Source organism: Osmerus mordax, chromosome 10 (genome assembly GCF_038355195.1).
Source record: "Osmerus mordax isolate fOsmMor3 chromosome 10, fOsmMor3.pri, whole genome shotgun sequence".
NCBI lineage: Eukaryota > Metazoa > Chordata > Actinopteri > Osmeriformes > Osmeridae > Osmerus > Osmerus mordax.
In genome coordinates this window covers 4,442,498-4,461,785 of record NC_090059.1, presented here as the reverse complement: position 1 = coordinate 4,461,785, position 19,288 = coordinate 4,442,498, and the positions used below count along the sequence as shown (strand labels likewise).

Below are 19,288 nucleotides of genomic sequence, written 5' to 3'. Positions count from 1 at the left end.
TACTAATTCTGCAGATGCTGCTAATATCTCTTTTACTAACTACTATTGCTAATGGAACTGTTTTGTTCTACTACGCCACTGAGTGCGTTCACTTGACCATGAGAAACCCGATAGCAATTGTCGGTTTATGCCAATAATACGATTACTCCGTTTACATGTGTAATTGGGTGTGCTCAAGCCTTCGGCGAGAGCACAACCTTTGTTCTCTCACATATATATTTATTATTGGGTGTGCTCTGCCTTCGGCAAGGGCACAACCTTTGTTCTCTCACATATATATTTATTATTGGGTGTGCTTTGCCTTCGGCAAGGGCACATCCTTTGTTCTCTCACATATATATTTATTATTGTGAGAATGCTGTTAATCACAATACTTTCCAAGTATTGTTCTTTGAATCTTTATTCAACTTCTTATTCTATTTCTTCCGTGGAACCTTTCAGCGCCTTCAAATCTTCAGCTATTAAAACCGTTCAGCTATCAAAAAATTCAGCAGTTTCAGGCCATTCCTGCTATGACTTTTCAGCTTTGAACCTCTTATGCTTGAATTAATATAAATCAATATTCATAATATTTTTAACATGGTTTTCCAATGGAGTTTACTTTCAAATCCTCTCAAACTTCTTAAAACTTCTTCAACTTCCAAATCCTTCTTCTTCCTCAATCTTTTAGCTAGAGCCACCATTTAAACTTTAAAATGTTGACAAAACCCTAAACAATTTTTAAATAATTCAGCGTTTTGATATCTATTCAGCTTTTTTCAATATCACTGATTATGTTTCATGACTTTTTCAAGACGTTTCTGAGATTTACATGGGTGTTTACGTGAAACCCTAGAGTGCAGACTGAAACGCTTAGAGTTGAGGGCAGCTTCGCATGTCGTTGAAAAAATATTTCAGAGCCCCACGAAAGCGAGACAAAGTCCAACTCTCGCCCCATAGAGACCAATGCAAATCTGGTGACAAAATCGTCAGAGAAAGCAAAAAGAACAAGATTTTGAAACTGCCGGTAGAGTCGTATTTCTGACCGCACAGAAATATAAAGGACATCTCTGGTTTCGGCAGAGTCTTGGGTCTCGGAAAATATCCTTATTTTTTGGATTGGACGTATAGTTTTGCGTCTAAGTCAACTTGTTTGAGGTGTGGATGCTAGGTAAATGTTCGTTTTTTCTCTCTGCCTAGCTCGTTAGCCATCACAGCTGCGCCATCACCGTGGCAACCAAATAAACACGCACCAGGAAAGCAAAAGGAACACGTTTTCGAAACTGCAGGTAGAGTCATATTTCTGACTGCACAGACATATAAATAATATCTCTGGTTTAGGCAGAGTCTTGGGTCTCGGAAAATATCCTTATTTCTTGGATTGGACGTACAGTTTTGCGTCTCGGTTAACTTGTGTGAGGTGTGGATTCTAGCTACATTTCTGTTATTCTCTCGTATAATCGAGCTAGCGCGATGGCTCTCCATAACTAAAAACGGTTTGACTTTTTTTTCCACAATCGACCAAATTGGCCAAACAAGGTATGTACATTGAGCTTAAAGTGTACATAATCTAGCCAGATCGTTTTTATTTTAGCAAGTTTCACAGAAATCTGCAAAAATCGAGGCTCAAGACTGTCATAGCTGACCGTCACGAACAGCCAAAAACCGGGGCTGGGGCATGTGTTTGCTGCAGCTGGCGTTAATCCTACGAACAAACGCTTCGTAACTGGAAAGTTTTGACTTTTAATTGACGATATTGAACACAGATGTTAAGTAAATTGTTTTTACTCTAAATATCTTCTCCATTTTCAATTTGAAGCAGTAAATCTAACACAGTAGGAATTCTTCCACGACATCCACTCGCTCTGCTTTGACTAACAAATATGTTCTCAGTCCACCATACATTAGACGAGCTAATTTTCGAGCACTTTCGATACAAGATACAGGCCATGTCAGAGTTGAATTGTGTGGGCAATGTAGAACAGCAGACAGATTTGCAATATGATCTTTTGTTATGGCCATTCTAGTGACACTACGACTGTCATCATACGGCGAAACCAGGTCACATAGCTAGCTACGTTTTTCCAGACATAATATTCGTTACCTAGCTACAAACAAATGCTTCGTAACTGAAGAGTATTTACTTTTTATTGGCGATATTGACAACAGAGGTTAAGGAACTTGTCTTTAATCAAAAGATGGTCTCCGTTTTCAATTTGAAGCAGTAGATATGGCTTACTGTAGAAAGTCTCCCATTGCATCCTCTCTATCTTAGCTTCGGCTACAGATGGACGACAATCACTATGCATGCATTATTCACACCTACGGTGTTAATTGTGGAAGAAATTGGGATTTCCTGTGTGCTTACATTAATCACTAATAAATATAACTAGTCATTGGATACTAGTTAGTATGTTCTCATGTAAGCTTGCGATTAATAAGAGTAGATTGTGTCTATGTGTCAGGGTTAATAGTAGGGAGGACAAACGTTCTGCTCTCAATGTAATCACAACGGAGAGTTCCAAGCGTCAACAAATGCTAAACTGAACTTATTGCTCATTTAAAATTGTCATAAAAAACACACTTGTGAGATTTAATGTACAATACGATGTACGATGATATTATTAGTACATTTACTTTCGAAAACAGTAGTCAATTTTTGCTTGTTGACTGAGACGTTAGCATAATTAGCCTCTGTTGGACGACATATACGATAGCGGTCTGTGATACATCCGTTTTCCATCGTTAAAATAATAAACATGGCTCACATATCAATGAACGTTTTATGATTTATTATGAGATAATATTACTAGTAAACAGTTAATGGGTACAATTATCATTATATACCTGTAGTTTTAAGCCAGTGTAGCTCACTGTTATGCTGTACGCGACGCGGTTTAGAGAAACTTGTAATTCTATTGCTGTTTAGGAAGCCAAACGGCGACAGTAAAATCTCGGCCCTCCCCTTACAAAAATCAAAATTCCCAGATGAGTTTTTCAATTGGTGAATCAACCTGTCACTCAAATTAGAGCCAATCCCTGTGCCAATACCATCCCGTATGTGGCACAGAGGTTTTCCCATTTTAAGACGTCTGTAATGGGCTGAGAGTACTTTGAGCCATTGGCTACTAACCTGAACTTCAATGCCACAGCCTCAATTTGATGTCATTCTGTTCATGAAGGTCTCCTCTACAGGACTGTGAAAACCTCTAACATTTCCCAGCTGGGGGTTTTTTTATAATCGAGCTTAAGTCCGAGGAGTGCCTGTGATTTACTGAATTCTGACAGTAGCTAGCTACCTAGCTTGGAATGCCCACGACAGACTGATGGTATACTGGCTTTGTTTTAGTTTTACAGTGCCTAAGTGGCATGACATGGTTGCGTTTTGACGTTTTTGGTACATTGGGCTTCATATAACATTTGTATTTTGAGTATACTTGTATCTTGCAAGGTTTACTATTTTAAAAAAAAGTATGTTCATACTCGTAAAAAGGCGCGTTTTTATATTCCCCTCAACTCCGCCATCTAGTGACTTTTTTTGTGAACTGATCTGCATTATCTTCAATCACCAGCACATAATGAGACAATTATATATCACATAGATTAAACAACAAATTTAGCCAATCCCAAATTTAAGTAGGCTATTGTGTGAAAGGTGGTGGAGGACATTTGGATTTGAATGAGTGACAGTGATCAGCTCAATGTGACTTTCACTGAGTGCATTAGTGAAAGTTTATTTTGGGGTTATTTAGGTGGCTCTTAAAAGAGCCTTTGTTGCTTTTAGGCGGGAGTCTTCACAATATCTTGCTCAGACCTGAGTGGACATTCAAAAGAAACATTTCGTTTCCCCTGAAATTTAGGTGAACGCCGTCCCTAAAATAACAATCATCCTTATGATGGATGTTGCTGTTTCGGATGCCAGACATGCCCCTATCAGCCAGAAAGGCGGCTATGCCGGCATTCACACGCCTTCGGGCCCGTTCAATCCCATATACACTGGTACCAGGTACATGGTTCCGATAGACCCGTCGCTGGATAATATCTAAAAATATGATCTTGGTACTGGGGTACTTTTGCAGTAACCATCCAAGATCGTTCCTCATTTGGATCATCAGAGAACACGACGTTTGAGAGGCCAGGTTGTTTCCGCCTAGATGTACGATCATTACGTCGGGACCTGGACCCGGTGTTCTCTGGAGAAGAGGCAGGAGCTGCTCCCATCTCATACCCCTCTTCCCCATCCACTCAATCTGGCACATCAAGCCGAGGGTGGCTGTGTCCCGTGGCCGTGTGGCGGTCAGGTGGCGTTCAAGCCAGTAAATCAGCGAGCTGCCGATTATCCACACGCGTGGCTTTCGAAGGAGTTGGAGTTTGTTTTCCATAATTGTTGGTAAGTAAAGTCTAAAGACAAATGCACTTATATTTAAACCCCCTTCTATTTTTTTTTAAACTGCTTACTATTGGTCTATCATAAAAGGGCGGGAACATGTTACAATTTACCACAGTGACAGGGGGGAGGGGCACAAGTGAGTGACAGGGGATATGATCTTATTGGGTATTAATCAGAGTAAACAAACCAATTATATCCAGCTAAGCACCCTCCCCCCCAGCAACACACACAAACACCCCAGCAACACATTGTAACTTATACAAAGATTAAGCCAATCAATTGTTACTGTCCACCCCTCCCCCCCTGTCAGTGAGGAGTTACTAGTTCAAATCTAATAATTCATTACTGACAGACGACAAGCAAGACAACATGAGCTGCAGCAAAGAGACAAAGAGTGAAGGTAGTATGGTGTTCAGGGAATGTGAGAGATTAGGTGTAGAGTTGCATAATTTATCAGGAGAGAAAGATAAGATCGATATCAAGTTGTTGACCAATAGGGTCTTGTTTGAGATTCACAGGTTTGTATCTTTGATGGATGTAGGTACAGTGATTCAAAGTGTAGTTGACATTTTGTGTTACAACTTTGTTTTAAATGTAGATGATCGCAGGGCCCTTGAGAGGTGGGTAAGTACATATATCAAGAGAGCGTTGTCAAGGAATCGTAGATTTGTACATAGAGAAAGGGTCGCTTTTGAAGAGAAATCCGTTAATTTTGGTCAATGTACACAGGCTGAGAGCCAGGAGCTAGTAGCTAGTATCGAACTGGAATGTGTCAGGGACGTAGACAAGGTTGTTGTGGATTTAGAAAGGGAACTGAAGGAAAGGGATCAATTAGTGCAGGACTTTGAGGTTCTGCTTAAAGAGAAAGATAGGATAGACAATGATAGGAAAGAGAGAGGTTTGAAGCTGTATGAGGCTGAGGTTAAGATCAGCAGCTTGCAGTGTAAGCTAGACAAGTGTAGTCAGAGGTTCTCAGATAACCATAGCTCCAGATCACTGGTTAAGAAGAAGTTGAAGAGGAGGGAAGATAGGCTAGCACTGAAAGAGCAGGAGGCTGAGAGCCTTAGGCTTCAGAACAGTGTGTTGGAAGTGGCCAAGGAAGAGTTAGAAGAAAGGTTAGTAGGTCTGAGTCAGGGACTATCACAAATGAAAATTGAGAAAAGGAGGGAGACTCTGCGTTCTAATTATTTAAAAAGAAAGACCGATCAGGTAAGTGGTAGAGCGTCTAGTTTAGTAGAGCAGGTTCAGAGTTTAAATGAGCAAGTGCAGTTTTGGAAAGGGGAACATGCTGCCGCACAGGAGGAACTAGACAGGTTTATACAAGGGCAGGTCCCCACTTTTGAGCATGGTAGGTATTCAGATGTTGTTAGGGAGGTGTACATGGATTTGATCACAACTATGGGGGTGAGTTCCACCAAAGCATCTGAAGTTGTGAAAGTTGTGTTGCAGAAGCTTGGCAGGTCCAAGATAGGAAGGCTTCCTAGCCAGTCTTTTTGTAAATATATGGTGTTGGAAGCAAGACAGGTGTCGTTACAGCATCTGCAAAGTACTCTGTTGTCAGAGAATAACTTGACCCTTTGCACAGATGCAACAAGTAAGTTTGGACACAAATATGGCACTGCAGGCATCTTTTTAAAGGATGGTACCAGACTCCATTTAGGTGTGAGAGAACAAGCATCCGGTTCTGCCCAGTGCACGTTTGATACTGTGCGGGAGATGATTCATGATGTTGTTAGCAGTGGTGGTGAAGAAGTTAGTGATTTTTGTGAGAAAGACATTTTCTCCAAAATTAAGAACCTGATGAGTGACAGGGCTAGCACAGAGAAGAGGTTCAATGAAATACTAGCTCAGTACAGAGCCAGTATCCTGCCTGACATAGTTGAGGACTTTGATCAGTGCAGTGAGGTAGAGAAAGCAAGACTCTGTGTGGTGAATGAGCTGTTCTGTGGTTTGCATCTCATTGATGGTCTGGCCCATCAAGCAAACACTGCCTTGTCTACCTGGGAAGACATGGTTTTTGGCAGTGCAGAGATTGGAAGCTCTAGGCACCCCGGTTTCCAGAAGAGTTGTGGTGAAAGCGGAGCTGTACACCTTTTGAGAATAGTGTGTAAGCTCATTCAAGAGCGTGGCTGTGAAAAGAGTGGCAAGCCGGTTCAATTTCGAACATTTTTGATGGACAGGAACGGAACGGATTTCGTTCCCCTTGCTCCTTTTAAGGGAAACAGGGCAAATGTCACCTTTTACAACTCAGCAGGTTTGTATTTTTTGAGTAGGGATATTTTGGATTTCTCTTGTGCCAATAGAAGTGCCAATAGGTTAGTAGAGGCTGTGTATGAGGATCTTAATGTTCCTCATTTCCTTGCAGGTTGTCGGGCCTTGGGGCTTGTAGGGAAGTTAGTTGTTGATCCTGTGTGGGAGGCACTTTCTAGGAAGGAAAATGTGCTGGTAATGAATGGCAGGTATCAGGAGCTTGTCAGAAAGCTTAGAGAGTGGCAGGTGGATGGAGCTTCACTTCTTACAGGGGAAGTGACTCTCTTTGAGGACATAGCTGTTCATGATAGTCCTGTTTTAAAGTGTTTGACTAGAAAGACTGACATAGATTTTGATGGTTTGACAGTGCAGGCTGTCGAGATAGTTTTAGCCAGCCTGGTTAAGGTGTGTAGCAGCATGCTAGCGGACCACTTAGTGCATGGACGCTATGCAGATGTGTCTGAGGAATTGGTTGCCCAACTTGCCTCAGCACCTAAAACCAATGTCAGTTGTGAGCGCGACTTTGGGGTTTTTGATAGGCTTCTTCGAGAGAAAGCTAGGGCAAAGGTCAACACACTAGAGGGCATGATGCTTTTCAAGCAGAATCGGTCTTGGGAATGGCTGTCAGGGTTAGATAGAGACAGGAAAGCACAGGTGTTGTCTGTAGCTAGAGCATCAGTGCAAGAACAGAGAGCCGTTTTCTGTGAGCGTGCTCAAGCCATTAGGGATGAGAGACTTAGAATTTTGCAGGCGTCTAGGGTCAAAGAGAGAGAGAGGGAAGTTAGGGATGTTGCCACAAAGCAAAAGCTGACATTGGAGATCGGTAAGTATGGGGGCTTGTGGACAACTTTAGATGAAATAGATGAGCAACTAGAGAGTTTAGGTGAGAGATCCAAACTGTTAGCTGTATCAGCACAGTTGAGGTTTAGACGGGTGGTACTAGGGATGAAAAATGAGAATGGTGTCTTCAATCTAAGTAAGGACAGGAGAAGATTGCCTTTAGAGACTCTCACTAGGAATCTTAGGAGTGTAGTTCAGGCACCTCTAGAGTTGGAGGACACTGAGGATAGGCAGTATGGGTGTGCATCAGCACATGTTTTTGCAGAGGCAAAGGCTGAATTTATACGCCTTGCTGAGAAGCAGCAGGCACTTGTTCGGGATTCAGGTAGGAAGAGGGGGGGGCTCTCAAAGGTCATAGTACCTGATGTGCAGTCGGCAGACCAGCTCCTTGGTAAAATCATCAGACATGGGTTTGATGAAGATGGGACTAAAGTCTGGTACAGAGCCACAGTTATAGGGGAAAAGGAGGTAAATGGTAAGACCATTTCCCATGTAAGATATGATGGGGAAAAGAGACTGTGGTGGTTTGATTTATGGTCCGATTTTCAGGAGGGGTATGTGGAGTTGTTGTCTGTCAGTGCTGCAGACATGATAGGCAGGAAAATAAAGCACATGTACATAGATAGTGATGATGGGTTGGAGTGCTGGTATCCAGGTAGAGTAGTGGGCTGTAGCACAGGTAGTTTACTTGTTGTAGAGTACGAGGGTGAGGACGAAGAGGAGGGGGTTTACGAATGTCCTCTTTTAGATGATTATTTAAATCATGAAGTCAGATTTACATAGGTTGTAAAGCAAGGCTGTTGAGCGGGATTTAAAAGCCAACAGTATAGAGTAGGGCATTGGCAGACTGTTGAGCGGGATTTAAAAGCCAGCAGTATAGAGTAGGGCATTGGCAGACTGTTGAGCGGGATTTAAAAGCCAACAGTATAGAGTAGGGCATTGGCAGACTGTTGAGCGGGATTTAAAAGCCAACAGTATAGAGTAGGGCATTGGCAGTTAGACTGTTGAGCGGGCTTTAAAAGCCAACAGTGTAGAGTAGGGCATTGGCTATAATTTGTAGTTATTGTGTATCTTCTAATATTAATCTTTTCTTTTAGGTTGAAGATAGCTGTATAATTATTTGTAACTATTGTGTATCTAATATAATCTTTTTCTTTCATGTAAGATTTCTGATGTAAATAGTTCCCTCTGCATATATTCTTATCTCTTATAGGATGTTTATATAGCTAAATATTGGCAGTTTTACTCTAGTAAGGCTGTTGATCAGGTTTGATATTGATATTTAATAATTTATGTATTTCTAATTTCAGGTATGAAGAGAAAATGAAACAGTAGCAGCACATTCCGTTTGCAGTGAGGTTGTATAGTAAAATGAAGTTTTCATAAATATGTTTATAAGTAACTTATTGTCAATAAGTATGTTACAAATGTGCACTTTTTTCTCTCTCTTTTTCAGATGAACGTGCCTTCAATTAGCTACACATTTTCCAGGAGCTTGCTCGATCGCCTTTTTGCTAGGGGTCGGGGAATAATTTTCCAGTATCCCATATTGGCTAAAATGGGTTAACTGGTTTTTTGATTCCCTCTGGAAAATGAGTTAGGTTTCCTATTAAATATGCATATTAAACATTGTTGTTCTTGAACAAATTTAAGTCGTGTCATTATTATATTACATGTATTATGTTTCAATGGAATAACTTAATTAAAATTACATTCATTTGAATAAAGACAACAAAAAGTAATTTAGAGGTCCACTTTTGATAACATGTTATTATAAATCGACTGGACAATACAAGAGTACAGATAAGAGAAGAAACGCTTCTCCACCCCATTCACTGCAATGAAAAGCTTCATGGAACTCTGACTCGGAATTTGAGCTTCAGGGACGCTTGTCAAAAAATGACAACATTTGGCGTGTCGGACGTTTTAGAGTTGTTTATGTGATGTGTTCCCATCGTATTTAAGACTACATATTTTACAAACAAGATGTTTGTTAACGTAGCTGTTTACATATCTCACTCGTACTGGCTAATCAGCTAGCATGTTAAAGTAGGCTACATCCAAAGTCACTGTCGTAAAACTAGCCTCTTTTTCACAAACAGCTGATTAACGGAAGTAGCTTCGAGGTAAAATTAAAAACCTTTAAAAACGTCTAAATTGAGCAAATATTGTTGATATTATTGTGCACACGTATTTCAGTATAGTTAATATGTAATTTAATTCCATAATTTCCCCAGGAATAACTATTAAAACGTATTTCAGGAAAAACGCTCAAACGGGTTTGTCCTCCCTATTAATAGATATTCGTGATCAGGAGAAAGTACTGGGTAAACGTCCATTGTCATGACTACAAGGAGAGCTCCAACTATGAACTCTCTAGTGTGAGAGTTGTCATGTGTTGGGAGCAGTGAATATTTTTCTCTGAGACTGTTGTAACGTCATTCCTGCCTGACTGTCACAATCTATGTTTACATTCTTGTGCCCTATAAAAGATGGTCCTCCGGCTTTCGGAGCGGAGAGACCTGGTTGAGACCTAAGCTTGGTGTTGTGTTGTCATTTATGGTCAGAAGACTGGTTTTCTCTCCCAATCTGCAGATTGATAAATACGTATTAAAATCCAGAACTCAACTGAACTTAATCACTCCGTTTATGAAGAGACGGACAAACACTTTCTTCATCAATTGGCGTTGTCGAGCGGCAGGATTACAGAACCATATCCAGAAGAGACCCACGGCAGCACCAGTATAAAGCAGAACCCGTGGTGCACAAAACTAAATGGTAAGGGGATCCTTTTCCAAAACCCCATTCACGGACTGCTTTATGCTTGGTGCGCCTGCTGTCCCTCTGCGATGCTGGTAACGTAAACAATTTAAGAACCTTTTATTGTGACGTTCAGTTGGGAGCCTGGTCTTAGCAGACCAGAGTCTGTTAGGCCTCAACAGGAGGAAGATAATATTAGAGTTTTGGTTTAGTAAATTTGGGTCATTAATTGACTTGCTATTTTTACTTTGTCTTGGTCAGAGTTGGCAAACTCTGATAGCGTACAAGAACTCTGGTCGTGTGAAGTATTGAAAAAGTATGGAAAACAATCTGTGTTCTTGATCTGAGGCAAAGGATCCGTTAAGAGAATACGTCCCATACTCTTGATCTGGGGAAAAGGATCTGATAACAGAGAGTATGGTTTTACAGATGCAGACCAGGGGTGAACCAAACAAGGAAAGGTATGTGTTTCTTTTAAAATGCACGTTTACAGCTGAAAACTTTAGTTGAACAGAGATCTTATGTTGGTTTGAATTGTATTAAGTTGAATTGTAACTGTATTAAGTTTTGTGTTGGGCTTTTCTCTTTTGAACAGAGATCTTAGTGGGACTTTTATTTTGGTTTGAATTGTAACTGTATTAAGTTTTGTTTTGGGCTTTTCTTAAGACCAAGCACAGTAGGTGGGCGGTCATAATGTATCAGGGTCACAGGCTTTATGCGAGAGACCAACTTTTAAGGGTAAAGTTGTTTTAAACAAGTTAGGGATACTTTGACAATGTAAAGGGGAAGTTAGGCTTTTAACTGACAAGCTTGGCATTTAAATGATCAGCGAGGGACACAATCAAATACTGAGGGAAAGATAGACTGGCAGTTTATGGATTAACTCGTCTCTCTTAAGCACGAATTGTGATTATTTTGTTACTTATGAGGTAACGGAGTTGAGGAAATTATTGTATGCGCGTTCCCAAAAGGGTTGGGTCTTTGTAGGCGCGTCCCATGATCGAGCGCCGGAGGGCGAGGATAGTTTGGCTTGAAAAAGGCCATATTTGTAGTTCACTACCACATGATATTGTAGTTCTTTTTATTCTTCAATATTGTGACCGTTTTACAGTGCTATGAGATTGTGCGACTGTTTAATAGTGCTATGTGATTTTGTGACTATATTCTAAAGTGCTGTGTGATTCTTGCTGCAGTAAATCATAAGAGTTGGCTACATAGCCTACCGTTATGAGATTTGTTACAGATACTTTGTATTCAGATACATTGTAATTTCAGTATGGGTAATTTAGCTTCCACTATGAGAACGATAGAGACGTTGTTACCTGCGAACAGTCCAGCCAGATATATGTTTGAGCTACATGGAATTCAAGCAGTATCAAGCATTGAGAAATGGCATGCGTGGACTAATCATGAGGGAACGTTTGACGTAAAAAATATCGGAGAGTCTAAAAAAAGCGGTTTTGAAAGACAAGGAAACAAGTGGGAAGTGTAAACAATTTGTCAGCTGGCCAATGTTTATGATATGGTTAACTGAAGCTACGAGACGATGTGGCATTGTCTATCTTGAGAAAATACGGTCAGATCAAGCTAAAACTGATTCTGATAGAGAAGCTAGGAATGAGCCAAAGCGTCTTGAGAGACAGAGACAAGATGAACAGAAAAGTGAGCTAGAACGTTTTGAGCAAGACAAACAAGAGGCTGCTAGAATTGAACTAGAGCAGTTTGAGAGACAGAGCGTCCAGGAGTCATTGTTAAAACGTGATCAGATTGTTGCTATAGCTGTGGCTATGCAGAGGAGAGCCAGAGATAGGGAAAATGCAGTGTTTGTGGAAGCAGCGGGTCAGGTGCAACCAGCACAGAACCTACAAGAGAAGGTTGAGGTTCATACCACAGAAAATATGATTGGTGAGGTTAGTCAGGAAGGCCTAAGAACAGAAGAAGCACTACTGAGCTGAGGGAGCTAGGAAAGGGATTTCCTGACATGAGAGGACTCAGCAACATTTCTAAGAGATTTGCAAATAGTTATCAATGCCATACATACTTTTATTGATTTGAATCAAGGGTTAGAGGTTGCACTCCAGCCCGGTGTGTTGAGAAATAGATTCCTGATGGTGTTTAATGGCAGTAATACCGAAGGGGTGTTGCTTGACTGGAGCAAAGTGTATGATTGCAAACAGAGAAAAGATGAGGATCCTACAGATTATCTGGAAAGACTTACTAGGATTTTTGAAAAACATTCTGGTTTTACAGCAGCTGCATCCCCATGCCACTTTGTTATGTGTTCATATGTGGATTGCTTCCTGAACTCCAGGTAGAAGTTAAGAAACAGGTTCTACATTGGGAGAACAAAACTGTTGATATGATTATGGATTATGTCAAACATAATTGTACATTGATGCTGGAGAATTCAGAAAAGAAAGTTGAGAAATTAATGACATTGCAAATGAATGTCTTACAGAAAGAAAATAATATGTTTAAAGGAAAAAGGAGAGCCAGGGGCAGGCAGCAAGGGGAGTAAGAGATAGACAGGGATATGTGCATACTCTGTAAACAGATACGCCACAGGGCAGGTTATTGTCACAGTATACAGAAATAGTCAGTACCCTTCAGTCATATAATCCATACTACTGCACTCAACCCCTCCCGTTTTCTTCAGAACGAAGAGCTTGCTGTGGCCTGCTCAAGGACACTCACACAGTAAACAGCCACCATCAAAATAATAATAATCAAGAATAGGGGAGGCAGAGAGCTCCTCTTTTTCAAGTAAGACACAGAGCTACTAGGTTAGCTAGGTCAACAGTACACAGTACCCAAATCAATGAGATGATAGTGGTAGTTTCTAGGATTCCTGTGGACACAACTGTCAGTTAGCTCTTATGGGTGGATAGATGGATCTTTGAAAGATGAACATGTATTTCTTTCAACTATGTAAAAGTAAGTAACAAGTAAATCTGTTGGAAAGGAATTTGTTGTGCAAACTGAACCGAAATGAAATGACTACTGACTTTTTCTTATCTATTCCTTAGGATAAAGAACACTTAGCCTAGCAATCCCATACACATCCCCCAGCAGTGGAATGCAGAGATTTTAGCGACCGCAGATGTGGCCTTGCTAGAAGCTGGGCCTGAGCTACTGTGGTCCACACACACTAATCATATTGGGCGCATTAAGAATGCTACCCAAGTTGTTATTATCATTGATTGTAGTACAACTCTTGAGAACCGTACCTCAGTATGCTAGTAATAGAGAAGTAGGGAAAGGTATTGTCCCAGTTATTGATGCTTTGTTGAAACAAGGAGTCATAGGTAGATTTAAGGTCAATTTGATCCTTTAAGGCTAATAAAATACTTGGAAGTTTATTATGGGTTTATAAGCAGGTAATGCCTGTGTTATACATCCTGTTGTGCCTAACCCTGTTACGATACTTAGCAAGTAACCTTGTTACTTGCTTGCTCTGTGAATGACTATTGTTTGCTTTCTTCTCTGTTCCCTTTGCAGAAGAGAGCCAGTATCTGCTTGCATTCACGTTTCGCCAGGTCCACTATACATTTCAGTTCTACCACAGGGGTACACCGAATCACCTACGTTGTTTAGTCAAGCATTACGAGAGGACCTCCAGGATGTCACTTTAGCACCCGGCTCTACTCTGGTGCAGTATATTGATTACCTTTTTGATATGTTCTAAGAATCTTGCCTCCTGCCAACAGGACACTATCGCTGTATTACATGCACTGGCTGAGAAGGGCCACGAGGCCTCAAAGGCAAAACTGCAGTTATGGTCTGAGGAGGTCAAGTATCTGGGCCATACACTCAAAGGTACAGAGCGACTATTTGACTCCTGATAGAGTGGAGGCCATCCGATTGATACCGAAGCCTAGAACACCAAAACAACTCAAATCTTTTCTAGGTTCAGCCGGGTATTGTCGTCAGTGGATCCTTGATTATGCTGTGTTGGCTAGACCTCTCCTCGATTTAATGAAGGGCCAGACTGATACTCATTTGTTGTGGAACATTGAAGCTGATAAATCATTTGTATCTCTCAAGCAGGCTTTGGCCCAGGCGCCAGCTCTCGGTCTGCCAGACTACAGCAAGCCATTCACACTGTACTGCCACGAGGCCAAAGGGTTTGCCCAGGGTGTACTGACCCAGGAGCATGGTAATCTTAGGAGGCCTATCGCCTATGTGAGTTCTTCTTTAGATACTGTGGCAGCAGGTTTCCCCCCGTGCTTACGAGCAGTCTGTGCTGCGGCAACATGTGTGGAAGCAACTACAGATATAGTGCTGGGGTCGCCCTTGGCAGTGATGGTTCCTCACGCAGTAAGTGCTCTTCTGTTACGCACCAAAACTCAACACCTGTCAGCCACCAGAGCCACAAAGTATGAATTGATTTTGTTGACTCAAAGTAACATTACGATCCATAGATGCTCCCCATTGAAATCCAGCTTCATTGTTGCCCACCCCTGATGATGGTGAACCACATGACTGTGAGATGGTTGTCGATAAAGTGCTAACACCCAGACCTGATTTGTTTGACAAACCTATGGATAATGCTGAACTTGTGTTGTACGTAGATTGATCTTCGTCCCGAGCATGGGATGGCTCCCTAAACTCCGGATATGCGGTCTGCACGGACAGTGAGACATTCGAATCTGGTAAACTATCTCCACAATGCACTGCACAGCAGGCAGAGTTGTTTGCGTTGACAAGGGCATGTTGTTTGTCAGAAGGCAAGGTTGTAAATATTTACACTGACTCGAGGTATGGATTTGGAATTACTCAAGATTTTGGTGCCATATGGCGAGAAAGAGGTTTCATTAACTCCTCAGGTGGAGCAATCAAGACAATCAAGAATGGAAAGATGATTGATAATTTGTTATCTACAATACTACTACCGACAAAGCTAGCTATTGTTAAGTGTGAGGCTCATACTAACAATACAGATGATGTTTCAAGAGGAAATGCTAGAGCTGATTTAGCAGCAAAGGCTGCGGCCAAATCCTCTGATGTGTCCCAGGTCTCTATTTTTTTTCTGTGTCTCAGCAACCGGAAACACACACTCCCTCTCTTCATGATGTGGCGGACCTTCAAGCCTCTGCTGATAACACTGAGAGGGATGGTTGGTTATCCGTTGGCTGTGTGAAAGATCCAACTTCGGCAGTGTGGAGCCACCCCGACGGCCGCGTGGTGGCACCACGTGCATTGTTCCCTTGGTTAGCTCGCATGGCGCACGGCTGTGCCCATACGAGCAATGGGGGGTATGGTCTCAATAGTAAATACTGATTGGTTTGCACCTGGTTTTTCCACAAAGGCTGAGCAACATGCTCAGTGCCATACCTGCCAGCAGCATAATCCCGGAAAGGGACCAAAGAGAAGAGACGCAGCCCACCCGCCACCAAGTGGTCCTTTTATTCATTTACAAATTGATTTTATGCAGATGAACAAGTGTTGTAATTTTTAATATGTACTTGTAATTGTTGACATGTTCTCGAAATTTGTAGAAGCCTACCCATGTCGGAAAGTTGATGCTACCACGATAGCCAAGATTCTCATTAGAGATGTGATCTGTAGATATGGGACCCCCACAAGACTGTCCAGTGATAGAGGTTCACATTTCACAGATCAAATTGTTCAGGAACTTTGTAAAGCGCTCCAGATCAACCAGCATTTCCACTGTCCCTACCACCCACAGTCTGCAGGGGCAGTGGAGAGGCAAAATGGAACTTTGAAAAACAAACTAGCCAAGATATGTGAAGAGACTGGCCTAAAATGGCCTGATGCACTCCCACTAGCTCTTATGGCCATGAGGTCCACTCCCCAGAGGAGGAATGGACTTTCCCCACATGAGATCGTTTTAGGGAGACCAATGAGATTGCCTGTCTCTTCCCCACTATCATTGAAACAGATGGATATCCACCAGATGGATGATACAATGTTAAACTTTTGTTTTGCCCTAACTAGAGCAGCCAGGGTTGTGCATTCACAGGTGAAAGCTGCCCGCTGGGGAGCCATGTCATCCCTATCAACCGGGAGACTACGTGTACTTGAAAGTGCACAAACGGAGGACTGCCCTCTCACCGAGATGGACCGGTCCATACCTGGTTTCTCTTGGTGACTCACACAGCTGTGAAAGTGGAGGGTCGTCCGACATGGATCCATGCGACACACTGCAAAACGGTATGTATGCTAACAGCCTGTTGCATGATTTGCCTGTTGCAGATGGACCTGTAAGTAAAAGGGCATCACCATTTTGGGTTCCTCGTGCAGCTAACAATGGCACCATGTGGGTATGTGGTAAGAGTCCTTATTATTTCCTGCCGGCCGACTGGTCAGGAACGTGTTACCTTGGGTTTATTGTAGGAGCCCTCAGACCTGTAGATGGGTTGCCCCTGCACCCCTTTCCCAAACATTGGTGGCACCGCCACAAGAGAAGTATTATTAATGCAGATGCTAAGAAGCTGGGATCACATCACGTGGATTCAATAGTACACAGTCACTTTTCACGTTTTTCAGCTGCCATTCTCCCTGTGTATGGTGTTATCACTGCCTTTAGAGATATTAGGAGCTTAGCAGTAGGGTTGGAGTCCATTGGTAATGAGACAGCCGACGCCTTAACTGCGGTTGCTTCTGAGATGAAGGCCATGAGGCAGGTAGTGCTACAGAACCGTATGGCACTGGATTATCTGTTGTCAGCTCAGGGAGGTAGCTGTGCTGTGATAGGTCATGACTGTTGTACTTTTATCCATGATGAATCTGCTAATATCACAAGTATGGCTGCTCACATTAAAAACATAATGTCAGCTTTGGGGGAACCTGAAGCTAGGAATTGTGCTGACTGACCTCCTCTGTTTGGGGTTTCTTTTTTCGACTCATTCAAATAGGAATCACTGGATTGGGCATGTTAATCGTTGTTGTGCTGATTGTGTTTTGCGCTTGGAAGATGTGTACTGCCTGCTGTGTACAGTAGGCTCTCGTAAGGCTGCCAGTAAGATTATGGTAGCCCAAATCAAGCCACAGACAAAAGCAAGCAAGACTGATGATAACTTTATTGCCCTGGGAATGATTGAAATGTCTGATATGTAATCTCAAGTACCAAGTGACTATTTTGCCAATGTAATAAATGGCCATTTGCCTCCTTCTATTTTCCAACTGATATACAATGCTGTATGCAATGTGAATAGATCTGTCCTTGACCACAGATCAGTTAACAATAATTAAAGATCGTTACTTTATTACTTTTTATACTGTTTGAAATACTCTGAATTTAATGAACAGTGTTTGACCTATACCCTGATGTGTTGAGCTCACGAGAGCATGACCAGTGGGTATGTCCAGCAGAGAAATATGCCCATGTTTCTAGAACTATTGATAAACTGTCATTATGCTATTCACTTAATGGACTTTGTACTTTTCACCTGATGGGGTACTACCTAATACTTCTTCAAATCCTATAATCATGTATGCTGTGCTGAGTAGTAGCAGATAAAGTATTGTTTGATTGTTAAGGTTTTGAAATGTTATGAAACTTGTTTGTTGTGTTGACGTTAAACGTCAAAAGGGGGGACTGTGGAAGAAATTGGGATTTCCTGTGTGCTTACATTAATCACTAATCAATATAACTAGTCATTGGATACTAGTTAGTATGTTCTCATGTAAGCTTGCTATTAGTAAGAGTAGATTGTGTCTATGTGTCAGGGTTAATAGATGTTCGTGATCAGGAGAAAGTACTGGGTAAACGTCCTTTGTCATGACTATAAGGAGAGCTCCAACTATGAACTCTCTAGTGTGAGAGTTGTCAGGTGTTGGGAGCAGTGAATATTTTTCTCTGAGACTGTTGTAACGTCATTCCTGCCTGACTGTCACAATCTATTTACATTCTTGTGCCCTATAAAAGATGGTCCTCCGGCTTTCGGAGCGGAGAGAGACCTGATTGAGACCTAAGCTTGGTGTTGTGTTGTCATTTATGGTCAGAAGACTGGTTTTCTCTCCCAATCTGCAGATTGATAAATACGTATTAAAATCCAGAACTCAACTGAACTTAGTCACTCCGTTTATGAAGAGACAGACAAACACTTTCTTCATCAATATACAGTCTGTAAAAATACCACTTTTACACACTTGCAAGATGATCCGCTGGTTAGATGTAGCATGATCTTATTTACTACCCACAATAGTTCAACTTTTTTTGCAGCAGCATTTTAATCAGTTAGCTCCAGGACCAATTTGAAACCTGAGCAAATGACTTTCTACTAAATTTTCAAATTCTTCTGAATTATTTCTCTTTTTGCATTGTTCTTCTCTTTTCTGTAGATTTATGACTTCGTCCAGCTCCTGCCCCTTTCAAAAATACCTTTCGGGCGCTTCGAAGATTCAGCTTATAACTTTCTACAAAATTTTCACTATTTTCAGCTTTTTTAGCATGGTCAGCTATCCCCATTCAGGTTTTCAGAATTCTCACTGCTGTTTCGCAGGAACATTTTTATTATTTATCTTATATTTCTTCCGTGGCACCTTTCAGCGCCTTCAAATCTTCAGCTATTAAAACCGTTCAGCTATCAAAACATTCAGTAGTTTCAGGCCATGGGTGCTATGACTTTTCAGCTTTGTACCTCTTATGCTTGAATTAATATAAATCAATATTCATATTTTTTACATGGGTTTCCAATGGAGTTTTCTTTCAAATCCTCTCAAACTTCTTCAACTTCCAAATCCTTCTTCTTCCTCAATCTTTCAGCTAGAGCCACCATTTAAACTTTAAAATGTTGACAAAACCCTAAACAATTTTTAAATAATTCAGCGTTTTGATATCTATTCAGCTTTTTTCAATATCACTGATTATGTTTCATGACTTTTTCAAGCCGTTTCTGAGATTTACATGGGTGTTTACGTGAAACCCTAGAGTGCAGACTGAAACGCTTAGAGTTGAGGGCAGCTTCGGATGTCGTTGAAAAAATATTTCTAGTTTGCCAGCATTGCCACAATTTTCGCTCTTCATGCTTCGTTTTTGGATCAATAGATAGCAAATTTTGTGCTGGTCGTAGACAGTTGTCTGTTGAATCCAACAGACGTACA

At 41.5% G+C, this 19,288-nt stretch overlaps 1 protein-coding gene across 1 annotated transcript in view; it reads right to left on the bottom strand.

Annotated features, from left to right (window-relative positions):
- Positions 1–19,288, bottom strand: part of LOC136950677 (poly(ADP-ribose) glycohydrolase-like) — a 79,001-nt gene that overhangs the window by 38,937 nt on the left and 20,776 nt on the right. Inside the window, 1 exon segment of the mRNA XM_067245119.1 lies at positions 3,694–3,735. Coding sequence (XP_067101220.1) covers positions 3,694–3,735 — 42 coding nt within the window.